The sequence below is a fragment of the Macrobrachium nipponense genome, chromosome 26 (genome assembly GCF_015104395.2).
Source record: "Macrobrachium nipponense isolate FS-2020 chromosome 26, ASM1510439v2, whole genome shotgun sequence".
NCBI classification, from domain to species: Eukaryota; Metazoa; Arthropoda; class Malacostraca; order Decapoda; family Palaemonidae; genus Macrobrachium; species Macrobrachium nipponense.
This window is the reverse complement of record NC_087215.1, coordinates 47,684,157-47,701,234: the sequence shown is the minus strand read 5'-3', so window position 1 is coordinate 47,701,234 and position 17,078 is coordinate 47,684,157. Positions and strand designations below refer to the sequence as shown.

At 37.9% G+C, this 17,078-nt stretch overlaps 1 protein-coding gene across 3 annotated transcripts in view; it reads right to left on the bottom strand.

Moving 5' to 3' along the window:
• Nucleotides 1-7,105, bottom strand: part of LOC135200266 (ubiquitin carboxyl-terminal hydrolase 48-like) — a 414,786-nt gene extending 407,681 nt beyond the window's left edge. For 2 of the 3 annotated variants that reach the window (XM_064228749.1, XM_064228748.1), the window contains exon 1: nt 6,946-7,104. In XM_064228749.1, the coding sequence (XP_064084819.1) occupies nt 6,946-6,956 (11 nt within the window). In that variant the 5' untranslated portion in view covers nt 6,957-7,104. Of the gene's footprint in view, nt 1-6,945 lie in introns of all 3 variants that reach the window. The other variant, XM_064228750.1, reaches the window with a different exon arrangement.
• Nucleotides 7,106-17,078: the final 9,973 nt, after the last annotated feature.

The window sequence follows — 17,078 nt, the reverse complement described above, 5'->3', positions numbered from 1 at the left end:
AGCTGGGGAGAGTGGGTCCCATATTCTCCCCAGTCTGGTACCAAATACCTCTCTTGCCGTAAGTCTAGCGGGAGGCATGCAAAACACCGTCCTGACTAGCTCCTTCTTGGTTAGCATCCAGCTATCCAGCGACCGAAGAGCTCTCTTCATAGAAATCGTCGGTCTCATCTTCAAGAAAGCCGACGACTTCGGCGTCTTAGAGCATGAAAAAAGTGAACGAGGCGAAGGAGGAGCGGCAGGATCAATGCATCTCCGTATTCCTGGAGGAGGAGAGCTGTCAAAACTTTGTAGTTAGACAGCCCTTCTCTGCCGTGAGTCTCGTCTTCTGAGGTCCTCTTCCAAAATCGGATCAGAAGGAGAAGTCACTTCCCGTTCCGGGTTCTTCCTGCCCAATTACTCTCTCTACGGAGACAAACTCCTAATAGGAGAGGGGCTAAGAGAGTGTATAGCGCTCCTCTGCTTGGCTGGCTCTCGCGCTTGGCTGGCTCCTCGCGCCTGGCTAGCGCCTCGCGCCTTGCTGGCGCCCTCGCGCCTGGCTGGCGCCTCGCGCCTGGCTCGGCGCCTCGCGCCTGGCTGGCGCCTCGCGCCTGACTGACGCCTCGCGCCTGACTGATGCCTCGCGCCTGACTGACGCCTCGCGCCTGGCTGGCGCCTCGCGCCTTTCTGGTGCCATATCCTTGTATGGATGATGCTTGTCTGGCGCCTCGCGCCTGGCTGAATCCTCGCGCCTGGCTGCTTCCTCGCGCTCGGCTGACGCTGCTGGTCTGGCAGACGTATCACGTCTGGAAAAAACCTCACGCCTGTAAAGCGTTTCTCGCTTGTCTGGCGCTTTAATCCTATCAGACGCTTCTCGTCTGTAGGAAACTTCGCGCTTGACTGGCGCCTCGCGCTTGTCTGGCGATTCAAAATCGTCCAAAGAGTCTCTATCATTTCAGAGTAGATCTCAAACTCCTCACGTCCCACAGGAGCCTCACTCCTGGCGGGAGAAGGAAGACGAGACTTCTTGACAGGAAGCTCACGTCTTTCTTACGAGATCCTTCGAAAGAAAGGACTCTACCAAGGCGGATAACTGTTCTTGCACAGCCAAAATGATCCTCTTGGAAGCCTCTCCGGCGTCTTCTTGAACGAGAGGGAGATCTCGAAGGAGTTTTGTCCAAACCATGGGACGTCAAAACCCTCTTAGTCTTCTTGATCGAAGGAGGCGCTTCTTCCGAAAAGCGTTCGGGGCTAGAATCCAACACAGGATCTTTCCAGTGCCTTTTCAGGGGCCTGGACAAGTCCGAATCCTTCCACCCTCGTTTAGGAGAGGGAGAAGCGGACGAAGAGAAGCACTCTCTGAGGACGCTTTTCCTATAGCGGTCTGAGCAGTCTGTCTATTTACAGAGCCTGCTGAAGGACGCCTGACCGGGGGGAATTCCTCCACAATCTCCGTACGGCTTTCGACTTTCCTTCTCCTCTGGGCTTGGGAGCTTGGAAGAGGTCTAGGCCTGGGAGCGTCGCAGAGATGGTCAGACGCCACCTCCACACACTGGGGACACTCACTTCACTATAATAGTCACTTTCACAATCCTTACCTTCATGGCAGCCATTTTGGATTTTATCCTGTGAAGAGTAGTTTCAGCTCAGCAATTTCCGAGGCCGAATCTGAATGTAAAGCCAGTGAGGGCCCTGATACAGAATTAGAATCAAATGCATAGTTCAAGGAAGAGTTAGAATCATTAAAAGGCTCAATAGGCCTTGTACTACTACCCGCAATCTTAGATGCAGCCCTTCTGACTCTATCCCTTTCTAACTTCTTCAAGTAAGAAGTTAGAGTCTTCCATTCCTCAACAAATTCAACCTCTCACACTCATGACAGGTGTTAGAAATAGAACAATCAAAACCTCTACATTTGCGACATACAGTGTGAGGATCAACCGAAGCCTTCGGTATCCTCACCTTGCAGCCTACATTCACACACACTCTCACACAACCACTTGAATCAGACATTCTTGAAGAAAAATCAAAAGCAAGTCCAAATCCAGTCCACAGTAGCGAATGCCAAAACAACGATCCAGGTACGTCACCAAAAGTCCACAAAAAGATGATCAATTGTCTAGAAAAGCGAATTCCAGTCAGGAGGTGGCAGCAACGATGTTGATACCACCGGCGACAGAAAATATATGAGTAGAAAAACGGGAATGGTTCCTAGTCCTGCCGCCCAGGGCAGGCCGGTAGATCACCTGACCTACCTGTAGCGAGTGGCGCGAAATTTGAATTTCTGTCGGGGACGACGGAGTCTTAGCTATGTATATATCTGACAGGTAAGTTGATTGTATGAAACCAAAAAATCATAGGCGGAGGTCTGTAAACAGTAGTTTACCGACCGGCGACAGAAAAAAATATGAATAGAAAATGGGAATGGTTCCTGATATCCGCTTCCCAGCGGCGGAATGGGTACTACCACCTGGCCGCCACCACTGCATGTGCCGCGAGTTTTGAAATTCTGTCGGACTTCAGAAAATACAGCTATATATATATCTGTCAGGTAAGTGGCATGAACAAAACAGGACTTAAAAGAACGTTCTAATTCCGAAAAATAATTATACTTAAATTTGAGTCAGAATCGAGTTACTTTTTCAATAACAAATATTTTCAAATTAAACATCATAAATATGTAAAATATTGATGTTTTACTATTTATTTAAATAATTATCTAGTGCACGCTTCGTCGTCTTCTTCTACCAAAACAGTTGTTTACTTAAAAACGTCGTGGTAAGGGACCGTGTTCCAATTGTTGTGATGAAAGTGCCCCAGCGTCTGTGAGTACAAGTGGTGTGCGGATTTATCACAGGAAATGGGAAGTTTGTTGACACAAGCGACTCCGTAAACATCAAGATGGCATCAATCTTCTAAAAAAATGAAGCGTAAGTAAAAATTTCGAAAGCATTTTGGTGAGATTTGCACTGCCGTGGACACCCTTTTCACTACCCTCTGTTTAATGCTTTAAATTTGGCCTTAATTTCTAACTTTGGAAAAAATACTTACTTCGAAAGGAGAGTAGAGGTCTTTAGCTCCATTTCTCACCAACAACAAGTCGCGACTGATGCCCATCTCCGGTGTCAGGATGCGTTATAAGCTAAGTACTTTTTCGGAGGGTGACATGCTATGATCGTCGTTGAGTTGATCCAGGCCATGCAGTGTTTTACCCTAGTTTTGTTTTAGTAGCACAAAAAAGCGGGACAAATCTCACAAAAGCAAACAAAGGGGGTGGGGGACATTTTGGTAACTTTAAAAAAAGCAGGACAGATGTTAAAAAAAGCAGAACTCTGGTCATATACCTAGCCTAGGGCAAAACACCGCATGGTACAGGGATGGACCATGTACGATCAATGTGTACCACCCCAAAAAAAGTACATTATAACGCGTGCTGACACTGGAGATGGGCATCAGTCGCGACTTGTTGTTGGTGAGAAACGGAGCTAAAGACCTCTACTCTCCTTTCGAAGTAATTATTTTCTCCAAAGTTAGAAATTAAGGCCAAATTTTAAGATTTAAACATAAGGGATAAGGGTGCAGGGTGTACACGGCAGTCCAAATCTCACCAAAACGCTTTCAACATTTTTACTTACAACTCTAAATATTTAGAAGATTGACGCCATCTTGATGTTTACGGAGTCGCTTGTGTCAATAAACTTCCCATTTCCTGTGATAAATCTGCACACCACTTGTATCCACAGACGCTGGGGCACTTTCATCACAACAATCGGAACACGGAAACTTACCAGCACGTTTGTTAGTAAACAACTGTTTTGGTAGAAGACGACGACGAAGCGTGCTCTTGGATAATTTTTTAAACAAATAGTAAAACATCAATATTTTACATATTTATGATGATTAATTTGAAAATATTCGTTATTGAAAAAGTAACTCGATTCTAACTCAAATTTAAGTAATTATTTTTTGGAATTAGAACGTTCCTTTAAGTCCTGTATTATGACGTCACCACATTGTGGCTTTCGTACCTATTGTAAATAATTGTTTTACTCAACTTTCTTGCAGAACAGTTTACCAGTTATTCATGCAGATTATCAGCTATTCATGTAATTGTTATAATCGTAATGCGAATATATATCTTTATTATTTACTTTTTGGATATATGAAGATGTTTTACTGCCGGATTATCGCCGTAGTGTCACGCAATCGTTTTCGGTCCCTGGGCCTCTGTCTGTTTTTTTGTTTTTGCACATAAGAAATTATGGGGCTGAATTTGCAATGACCAGAAAGTCGTTAAAAGAGGAAAGTTAGCATTGAGGGGCATATGTTTTGATTGCGAAAAATACAAATTTATTCAATAGCTAGCTTGTAAACAATACTTGATTACAAAAAACTTGATTGACAACTAAGCGGCATACCTACTATGAGTTTCAGAAACAGTGCAAGCACGTTTTTGGGCAATACCTATTTCTGTAATGAACACTCGTATCAGAACGAGATTTTGCTATAGTGGCGTAATTTATTAGGGTATCGTGAATCACTAATCGTAAAGAATAACGACACTTGTCCTTGTAACAAGAGACAAAAACTCCATTATGCAGAAATGGATGGATCGAAAAAAGGCGTATAGCCTCCTCCCCCCCCCCCCCCCCCCCCCCCCCCCCCCCCACCTACCCTCTCCCCCCCCCCCCCCCCCCCCCCCCCCCCCCCCCCCCCCCCACCCTCTCCACCGCCACCTCTTTCCTTCTTCCTTCCTTTGCCTTCCTTTCTCTCTCTCTCTCTCTCTCTCTTTCTGTTGCCATTCGGTATGCGTTCACCCTCTAAACTGGGTATAAGACTATACACAAAACGTGGAAATTGGTGAAATTAAGCTAAGTATTGGAAGTATATACTATACATAAATATTAAAGTAATTTTATCATTATTGCATTACTATGACAACTAGAATTCATGGAAACAGTTTTTATAATAATGAATCGGCGTATGTGTGAAGCCTCCACTAATGTGGCAACGATGATTTTGCCATTCTTAGCATGCAAACATTAAAGGTTACATTTATTTCTGGCATACAGTTATTAAAGAAATTCAAAATACTAATACAGACTTAAATCAATGAAAAGTGCTAGCAAAAAAAAAATATATATATATATAATCCACTTATCCGTAGTTGTTCCTCTATGGTTTTCGGCAGCCAGATGTTCGACAAGGTTAGAAACATTGGATTATATCTATTTTAGAAATATCTGTAATTTTTCGGGGTAATTTGGTTGCAAAAGAGGGATAATATACATGAATTAAATTAACATTTTTAAATAACAAAGTAAAGTTGAACTAAATAACGAGTAAAGTAAACAATTTAGGGAATAAAACTTTGCAGTGTTATCGTCTGCTGTTCGTAACTGTGTTTGTGACGCGCGCGCTTAGGAACCAGGAACAGCAACTTGTTTAAAGTGCAATGTGGAGTGAATTGAGACCAAAACGTGTATAATAACAATCAAATAAGCACTGTGAGTTTCAGTTGTGATGGCAGTAAGGATAAAAAATAAAAACCGATTACAAGGTAAAATGAATTCAGTTCAAACCATGACCCCGGGAATAAAAGTTTCATACTTTCAGTAATATAGGCCACAAAATGTTTTATTGTGCTGATTACAACTGCAATCTTGAGTAAGATCAATAAACGTTACATATGTACGCTAACATTGTTCAAAAGAGTGCTGGGAAGGCTGGGAAAGATGGTGGTCGTCACTGATCAGAACCTGTACATCCACACGGTAGCCGCCATATTGGATTTCAAAACTGCCTTGAAAACATATTTTACGAAGAGCGTCACATGCTTATTTTAGTTCGTATGGGGCTTTCATATATCACATTATGTTGACGAAACTTCAATCTTTTGAATGGTATGCTTGGAGTTGTAATCGTATTCTCGTTTCACCATTTAAATATTGAGTGAATAAGACCTGTCCACCGTGATAAGGGTTGGTAGTCGCTGGTGTTTCCCCCTAATACAGTATAGGGTAAAAAACCGCATGGTACAGTGGTGGACCATGTACGATCAATGTGTACAACCCCAAGAAAAGTACATTAGCTATAACATGTCCTGACACCGGAGTAGAGGTCTTTAGCTCCGTTTCTCACCAACAACAAGTCGCGACTGATGCCCATCTCCGATGTCAGGACGCGTTGTAATGTACTTTTTTTGGGGTTGGTCACGTTGATCGTACATGGTCCACCCCTGTACCATGCAGTTTTTTACCCTAATTAGCAAACTGGTATATGGATACAGGTAACTGCCGTACTTATAGCAAGTCAAGAGCGCAATACGGCACCACTAACAGAATCTGCTATACCCCCACCACACTATGTTATTTGTAGGGCAAAAGTCAGAAATTGACGCATGCGCAATTCACTGCCCTACCAATATCTACCGATCAGGATACGGCTGCCGTACCAATATCCTGTGCCTTACAGGAAAGTGGCCGCACTACGGTAGAGGTGGCTGCCAGGTGGCCATTTGGTCAGATTAGATTATACTAGGTAGAATTTTTGGCACAGCCAAGCGCCGGAAGGTGGCCATTTGGTCGTTTACCCTATTGTAACCAGCCAATCTTACAGAGTAGGCTAAACCTATTTTTACTGAGAAGTGTGATGCTAACATGAGACAGGCAACTGTAGGGCCACAACCGTTTGCTCGGAATCGGTAATCATAAACCGGGTTGAAAAAAAAAAGGATAACCTTTGAAACAAATCCCTTGGTTTGGCCTTCCCAAGCCTGAGGGTTTCACAAAGTATGAAATTCAATTGCAACAGAATCCCGCCATACAGATGAAGGAAATGGAAAGAGTAATTGCTGAAGCCTATGGATAACGTGTTGGTCAATGAGAAGGATTTACAACCATTCAGTTCAGGCTGATCTGTCCTGACATGCCATTGTTAAACGAAAAGAGAACCTCTGGAGTGACTTACTTGTCTTTCATCTTCGCAATTTATTCCAAAACAGAGGTCAGACTAATATCATCTTACTGTCACTGAGAAATTACGTTAATAAAGGGGAAACTTTGAATTTATCCTTGATCTGGACGAGTTGCCTCAAAACCGCGTAAACAGAAACAAACATCCAGTGAATAAGTACGGAAATAAATTCTTATTTATACCGTAAATACTGTAACTGTGATAAATATTATAACAATATTGGTAATTATATTATTATCAATAATCTAATTTGGTTATTATTATAATTTTTTTGGCTGCATTAGAAGAGAGGGATTTTGTTTATCCGTAATTATGTACACTTGGATTTTACGTCTTTCCCAGACGGGACAGACATGAAAAATTTAGCTTAACAGCGATTTCATTTGAACAAATTTGTTTCTGTGCAGCAATGATTTTGTACTCGACGATGGCGAGTAGCAGCAAGGCACAAATGGTATGAGACGTGAACCAATGCCAAATAATTACTGAGAATTTGAAAATGAACAGCTTTTAGGCAATCTTCCTGTGAGAGGTAGGTATGGGTGATGTAAAGTGTTGAGGATGAATGGCATGAAAAAATAATTTTCTGAAAGCAATTAAACATTTTTACAAAGCAAGCGAAGCATGGGTTACAATTTATAAGTGGGAGAGTGACTGGTCTGGGGCAAAAATTAGCTCGAGACAAATGTTTACAGATCAATGCAATAACGATTATGGATAGTAAAGAAAAATTAGAGACGAGTTAAAAAGTTCCAATGCGTTATCAAGAGGAGAAAATTTAACTTAAATGTGAACAAGATCAAAGTTTAGGGTAAATAGAATGTTAAAGGGCATGATTTACGGGGGACAGTTCCCCATTTCGAATCTCTGTCCACCAAAAATACCCTCGGCGGACGTACTAATGCCGCCCCCCCCCCCCCCCCCCCCACCCTTATTGGATGATGCCCATTATATGTGTCCGGCATTGCATATGCAACTCGTACATTGAGCGCCAGAAATACATTTAAGAGTAAAGGTTAATGTATAAATGTTTCATTTTCTTTTACTATTCATAGAATCATGTCTATAAGTTTCCATTTTATGCTATCAAAGCATATAGTTTACTATTGAAAGTACCACTTACTCTGAATAAATGATGACTAAACGTCTTTCATTTATTCAAATGTTTTCACGTATCTAAATATATAATTTTTAAAAGAATAAATCTCATGTGTCAGGACTCATATTGTGTAAAAAGAGAGCGAATTGCAGGTGCTTTATCTTTTCATCCTGAGTCCTGACACATGAGATTTATTCTTTAAAAAATTATCTAATAACATTATTCACCTATCATTAACTGGCAACAAAATGACAACACACACACACACACACACATATATATATATATATATATATATATATATATATATATATATATATAATATGTGTGTGTGTGTGTGTGTGTGTGTGTGTGTGTGTGTGTGTGTTGTCATTTTGTTGCCAGTTAATGATAGGTGAATAATGTATTAGATTATTTTTAAATTGTTGATTAGGTAAGAATGGTAATTGTTAGTTTAATCCTCTCCGGTGTTTAGCTTATTGTATGTTTTTGCTAATCCTCTTTTCAGATTCCATATTTGGTGATTTCTCTGGGTGTGTCCTTCTCCCCGCCCCCAACCCCCGGCTCTTGTTGACCAGAGGGGATATGGAAGTCTTCGGTGGTTATAAGAGCCAATTGTTTCCTGGACCTCCTCTTGGGCGCTGTTTGGATTGACTGTTGGTACTGATTTTTGTCCTCTGCACATGTATACTGATTTTTGTCCTCTGCACATGTACTACATGAGGTGGAGATTATTTACACCCTACATACCTTTGGATCTCTCAGTCTGCAGCTTCAGGATTTATCCTTCTACGCCTTTGGTTCAGTTATAAAGCCAAGGTAAAATATTTATACTTATGAAGCTCACAGCAAATGTTCCTCTGCTGTCGTCTTCAGCGGACAGTTTGATACTTGCCAGCCACCTTGTGATATTTTTGATTTAGCGCTGTGATTGGGCTAACATCTGATTGTCACCCTAATTTGTCCTCCAGACGGAGTTGTGCCTTGCCTGGCAAGAGGAGAACTACTTTTAAAACATACGGAGAAGTTGATAGGAATATTAGTGTGTATTTGTTAGGATATTCTTTCTTTTTGCCTTTCTCCTCCTTTCTGGACCCCTCCTTTTTGTGTTGGTTGCTGTTATTAGTTGTGTATTTGGGATTTGTTTAGTGGTTTTTTAAGCGTGAGTGTTATTCATATATATTTGTATTATAGAGGTTCAGGTGTGATTTCTACCTAAGAGTTAAGTATTAAATTTAAGTGATTTTTCTCAAGTGTTTTTCACCCTTGAATTGATTTTGCACACTGTGGTTTAAGGTTCTGGTACGATTTCACACCTTGTGAGTTTCATATCCTGTTAAGTGAATACAGGTATCAGATGATTTTATAAGTGTATCGTGTGGTGGTTAACACGCCATCACAAACTGGCGACGGTGACAGGATCTTTCGTGCCTGTGCGTATTCACCATTGTGCAAGATTAATTTTAGGGGTTTTGTTTTTGGCAACATTTTTACACCTCTTCGTGTGTTAGGTATTTTTGGAAGTATTCTTTGGTGTGATTTTCGGTCATAATGGAGGTGGCTAATATAATCGAACTTTTGAGTGGAGAGGGGTGGCAAGCAAGGCTCGCAGAGTTAAATAGGCCTGAGTTGGAGCAGGTGGCTCTACAGTTAGATAGACTTTGATGCATCTATAAAGAAGGGATTATTATTGTTACAAATTTATGAGTGTATCAAAAATGTAAAACCAGATGGTGATCTGGAGGTTTAGCGGGAGGTAACCGCGGAAGTGTTGAACAAACAAATTGAGTTGAAAATGTTGGAATTTAATATGGAAAAGTTTTGGGTGGAGAGAGAAAAGGAAAGACGGCATGAAATTGCTATGAAGGGTTTGGGGCTGCCCCCTCCTTCTCCTAGTAGATCTGTAACCCCTGTTATAGATTTGGTACAGGCTTTAAAATTTGTGCCCACTTTTCAAGAATGTAATGTCGCTGAGTTTTTCATATCCTTTGAAAGGATAGCTGCTAGATTGCAATGGCCATTGGACCACCCTTATCCAAAGCAAGTTAGTAGGTAGGGCCCAGAAAGTTGATGTGACCTTGGACGAAACTTTATCCTCGGACTATGAAAATGTGAAAGCCATTGTTTTAAAGGCTTATGAACTGGTGCCGGAGGCTTATCGCCAGCGATTTAGAAATTTACAAAAAGGTAATGAATAAACAATTGTAGAGTTTGCTAGAGGGGAAAAACTATGCAGAAGACTGGTTCAAATCCAAAGAAGTGGATGATTAATGACAAGTTGAAGGAGTTAATGTTAGTAGAAGAATTTAAGCAGTGTGTACCAGATAAACTTAAAGTACATTTAGAGGAGTTGAAAATAGACCCGTTGCAGGAAGTTGCCATTGCCAATGACAAATAGTATTTGTCACATAAAAATGACTGAGGGGTAATGAATCATGCAATGTCTAGTTGGGTTATAACGGGCCGGAGCTGTAGTAATAATAATAATTATAATAGTGTACTTAGGAAGCAGACCCTCTCTCAAGCATACTTTATTAAAAGTAATGGCTACTTCAGCAGCATTACACTTGAAGAATCTCTACAAGTGTAATGCTGCTGAAGTAGCCATTACTTTTAATAATTATAATAATAATAATTTTGTTTGTGGTATCCTAATTATGTTTGATAGGAGTCAACCCAGGTGGCAGAATAATAATAATAAATTTTTCTCCTAAAATAATAATCACTTTTTTTTTCCTAATAGAGGTAACAGGGGGTATAATGTTTGTAATCTGGAAAAGTTGAGAGTCATGTCATGCTTCTTTGTAATAAAAAGGGCCATGTAAAAAGTCAGTGTTTTGCATTTAAGAAGTCGTTACAAGCTAATAATGGTGGACCATGATGGCATTAGATAATTTTATAAGTGTATCGTGTGGTTGGTCATGCCATCACAATATATATATATATATATATATATATATATATATATATATATATATATCAAGTATAAAGGCCCATTTAAACACTAGTTTAAAGCTAAGGACTATATACTTCGGTTGACTAATTTCCACCCTTATCAAGCAGTGTATGACAGAAGGAGTTGTATTAGCGAAATATATATTGGGACGATATATATTTCGCTAATATAACTCCTGCTTGATAAGGGTGGAAGTTAGTCACCGAAATATAGTCCTTAGCTTTAAACATATAGTTTTAATGGATTTTTATTCTTGAGACGTATCCTGTTTTGCCAGAAGATCTCATACACACCACACACACACCACACACACACACACCACATATATATATACTATATATATATATATATATATATAATATATATATATATATATATATAGAGACGAGAGAGAGAGAGAGAGAGAGAGAGAGAGAGAGAGAGAGAGAGAGAGAGAGAGAGTTATGCTCTTATGCATAGGATATACGAATTTTTTCATTTATACGGGTGTCCCCCATTCGCATCTCGAATAAATGGTCACCGTAGGTATGATAGATGACGGCAGAATGAGAAAAGACGTGTTGCCGTTGTATCCGCATAAAGTTTCCGCAAGCGCTTAGTTACGTTTTTCAAGCGATGCTTGTTTACTTTTGGCCTTCTATACGAAAACAAAGAAAACGAAATTCTCACCTTACTTGGTAAACTAAATTATTTAATCTTCTAATTGTGAACAATGTTTCATCCGAGTCTGTCACTGATATGTGTAATATCTGAATCAATGTGTTCGTCACTATTTGACCATATAATTATGCACTGTTCCTCGCCCAAGGGTGAGACCGGAAACAGTAGGCGTTCAAGGTCAACCAATTAAGAAGAAATAGAGTGTTCTCCAGTTGAAAAGAAGGAGGAGTCTGATTTATCCTTATTTTCGATTACTTATTGAAAACAAACTAATGATGACATATGACAGGGAAAAAGTTTTAATCTGTCCTGGGTCCTGAATCAAATATTGATGCAAATACAATAGAAGCTCAACTTCTCACTGCATAAAGAAAACATAATTTCAGGTCTATTTTAAATGTATTATGATGTAAACAGATATTACTATAGTAAATTCACATCACCGGTATATCTGATGTAGGCCAGTCCCTTACGACGCTCTTGATTGGCTGTTGACAAGCCAATCACGGGGCTAGAAACTCTCAGTCTCTCTCATGAGGGATACGTCTTTCAAAAGCATCCCTCAGGAGAAGTGGATCATACATCCTGCCTATGTGAACCCTCCAGCCCTGTCATTGGCTTATCAATAGCCAATCAGGAGCGTCATAAGGGACTGGCCTAGACATCAAATGCACGGCTGATATGAATCTACAATAGATTGAATCATGTGCACTACTAATTTTACTTCAACATAAATGTCATAGGTGACATGATAATGGATTGGCGATCTGGGGAGATAAGATATTCAGTCCGCATAATTATGGTTGCCACTTGGTCTTTACGAGTTTTGCAGAGATGCAGGTATATATAATATTAGAAGTTTCATTGTCTATGAAACGTGAGCTCCAAAGATATATTTTTGAAACTCTGGACATTACCTTTGTACATAGCAAATTAATTAAAAGCGAGAATTGTGGCATTGAAAATCCTTCGTTGAAAACACTGAGTATCGCACTTGTTTAGCGTACTACCTACTAGCGATAAAAACTGTATGCCCGTGGGAAATTGTGGAGGTATTTGATCACTTGTTTACTGCACCTATTCGTAGGATGTGATGATCATGAACTTCGCACATAGGGATTTGAACGATTTATATAAATTTCGTTATACTTAAGGTCATTACTATATATAAATATATATATATCTATATATATATATATATATATATACGTGTGTATATATATATATATATATATATATTATACATACATGCATATATATACATATATATACACGCACATATATATGTATATATACACACATATACATGTATAACTATACATACACTAACTATATATATAATATAATGTATATATATATATATATGATATATTATATATACATGTACATATATATACATATATATACACAGATATATACATATATGTATATGTTTATATATGTATATATACATATATTCAAATACATACACACATATATACATATATAGTGTATACTATATACACACAAATATATAAATATATATATATATATATATATATATATATATATATATATAATATATATATATATATATATATATATATATATATATATATATATATATATATATGACTGGTAAAAATGTTCTGTAACAACAGAATTCCATCTAATAAAAGGAGCCCATAAAACACCAAAATATAGAGAAAAAACAAAAAAGTACTATATTTCAGAAACTGCTGTCTCCCTCTTCAGGTAGATGAATGAGAAAAGTTTACAGAAAAGGTGGTATTTATACCAAGAGGTCCATCCACAAACAAGTCATTTTAAGTCACCCCCGCTGATAATCTTCTTTAATCTTTAATTCTTAAGGGTTGGTTGAATGAAGACGTTGTCGATCGTGTCCGAAATCCATGCTCCTTTTGAGATGTTTCATTACCTGCCTCTCTTTTTATTAAGGCCGATTCCATCATTTGACTCTTGTACCGGCAGTTGCTGCTATAAATTACATGTGACAAATTCCAGTTTATTCTATGGTTATGTTCATTTATATGGTTGAAAATAGCCGAGTTCTGTTGTCCATACCTAACTGACCGTTTGTGTTGTATTAATCTCTGGGGAAGGGATTTACCTGTAAATCCGATGTAAGATTGGTCACAGTCCTGGCATGGGATTTCGTATACCCCAGAGTCCTTTGGAGATGTCTTTTGTTGGACGTTAATCAGGGATTTGGCTAAGGTGTTTGGGTAAGTAAATACAAAAGGGTTCGATTTTCCGAGGGGGTTGGTTATTCTCTTAATCGTGTCCAGGTGGGGAATTATTATTTTATTGTTGGGTGTATCTCTGGTCTTGTCTTTAGGGGGTCGGTAGAAAATTACGTTTGCTTTGTGAATTGCTTTCTCAATTATATGGTCAGGTATAAAGTTTTACGACGAAAGTTGCTTGCGAATTAGTTCAAATTCTTTTTCAGGAATTCTGGGGAACAAATTCGTAAGGCTCTTAAGAACAAGTTACTAGCTACACCTATCTTGATAGTAATGTCATGATAGCTAAAGTAGTGAATGTATGAAAGTGAGAACGTTGGTTTTCTGTATATGGATAAATTTGTATTCTGTCGTATCTCTGATTATTAAAACATCAAGAAAAGGAATTTTGTTGTCTGTTTCCCATTCAACTTTAAATTTGATGCTGGGCACTAATGTGTTTAATTTCGAGAGGTGGGGCAATTTCAATGAATTCCTCTCGAAATTAAACACATTAGTGCCCAGCATCAAATTTAAAGTTGAATGGGAAACAGACAACAAAATTCCTTTTCTTGATGTTTTAATAATCAGAGATACGACAGAATACAAATTTACCATATACAGAAAACCAACGTTCTCACTTTCATACATTCACTACTTTAGCTATCATGACATTACTATCAAGATAGGTGTAGCTAGTAACTTGTTCTTAAGAGCCTTACGAATTTGTTCCCCAGAATTCCTGAAAAAAGAATTTGAACTAATTCGCAAGCAACTTTCGTCTTTAAAATATCCTGACCATATAATTGAGAAAGCAATTCACAAAGCAAACGTAATTTTCTACCGACCCCCTAAAGACAAGACCAGAGATACACCCAACAATAAAATAATAATTCCCCACCTGGACACGATTAAGAGAATAACCAACCCCCTCGGAAATCGAACCCTTTTGTATTTACTTACCCAAACACCTTAGCCAAATCCCTGATTAACGTCCAACAAAAGACATCTCCAAAGGACTCTGGGGTATACGAAATCCCATGCCAGGACTGTGACCAATCTTACATCGGATTTACAGGTAAATCCCTTCCCCAGAGATTAATACAACACAAACGGTCAGTTAGGTATGGACAACAGAACTCGGCTATTTTCAACCATATAAATGAACATAACCATAGAATAAAACTGGAATTTGTCACATGTAATTTATAGCAGCAACTGCCGGTACAAGAGTCAAATGATGGAATCGGCCTTAATAAAAGAGAGGCAGGTAATGAACATCTCAAAAGGAGCATGGATTTCGGACACGATCGACAACGTCTTCATTCAACCAACCCTTAAGAAGATTAAAGGAAGATTATCAGCGGGGGTGACTTAAAATGACTTGTTTGTGGATGGACCTCTTGGTATAAATACCACCTTTTCTGTAAACTTTTCTCATTCATCTACCTGAAGAGGGAGACAGCAGTCTCTGAAATATAGTACTTTTTTTCTCTATATTTTGGTGTTTTTATGGGCTCCTTTTATTAGATATATATATATATATATATATATATATATATATATATATATATATTCATTACACACACTACTATATATATATATATATATATATATATATATATATACTTACACACACATATATATATATATATATATATATATATATATATATGGTATATATATACTATTTATATACATATTTACATATATTCATATACATGCACTGTATATATATGCATACATACATATACATATTCCTATATACGTATATATATATATATATATATATATATATATATATATATATATATATATACATACATATATATACCTATGAGATGTATTATTTTTTCCTTTCTTATTTGTCCCAGATATATTTACAGATAAGTTTGTAATAAGCATAACAGCAATTATGTATCAGTATATAACTCATTAAATCATATAGGAAATAATTTTATAATATATTAACAGATTTATGTACATTAATCATATCACCGTCATATTCTGATAAGAGTCTTATCTTTTATGATATTGTATTTGAATGAGAAATTATTTAAAAGTATAAAAATATTGCAATTTGTATATGATAAATTTACATGAATGCGCAATGAAGAAATTGCTGCTGAAAATGCAGATGTGGAATCCGCATCAGCATACAAACTTGGATAGCTGCCCCGTAGACTTTTTATTCCGCATAGCAGACAACCTAAACGTAATATATTCTGATAATTTCTTTCAAGTTTCATTGATGGTTTGTGCATATGCATCGAAGGCCATAACAATCGTTTGCGCCTTCCTTACTTTCCGAGAGCTTCATGTAGTCAGACTGCACCTATTTTTCAGTTTTCCTTTTGGGCAAATTGTGGTTTATTCCCAACATGCAAATAAATAAGGACTCTCCAAACAACTAAACAGTGTTATTTTGCATTGCTTCCTCTTACTCTTGTTCACTCACAAATGTAAGGGACTGGCAGATGGCTAAAGGGTCATTTTTGAAATCGTTTACTACCTGGTTCATATCTGAATCCCATCATCAATCCACCGACAACATCGCCATTTCCCAATTCTGTAATATCAAGTACCTAATCCTGGTGGATTCCCTGCTTGCTGTTTTCGAGTAAGAAATAGGTGAAAATAAAACGAAAACCTTGAACTTTGGCAGTTTATTGTAATATATATATAATATTATTATATATATATGTATATAATATTATATATATATATATATAGATATATATATATTATATATATATATATATATATGTATAATTATACCAATCACATTCATTCAGAGGCAAAGCTCAGTTACAGATTAAGGTAGCACCATAACGTAATAGGAACTTCTTATGTAATAAATAAGTCATAAGTTATAATTCATATTCCATCAATTAAAATAATCAAAGGAGTACAAATCAAAGATTAAAGCTAGTCACTTCCATCGACCTGACCCCCAAAGAGATACAGAACACTACACAACATGGATTTGTTTTCAAAGTCGTCTAATAAAGGAAAAAGACTTCGAAAATTATGGATATTTCATTAAATTATTTCATAGAACGTGTACACAGGAAGTAAAATATCATGAAAAACCCTCAACACCCTAGAGTGTGTTATAATAAGTAGTGTCAAATTCATTCAGAGTTCTAGGAGAGAAGGACATTTTTTACAACATTCATTCACTTTTGGT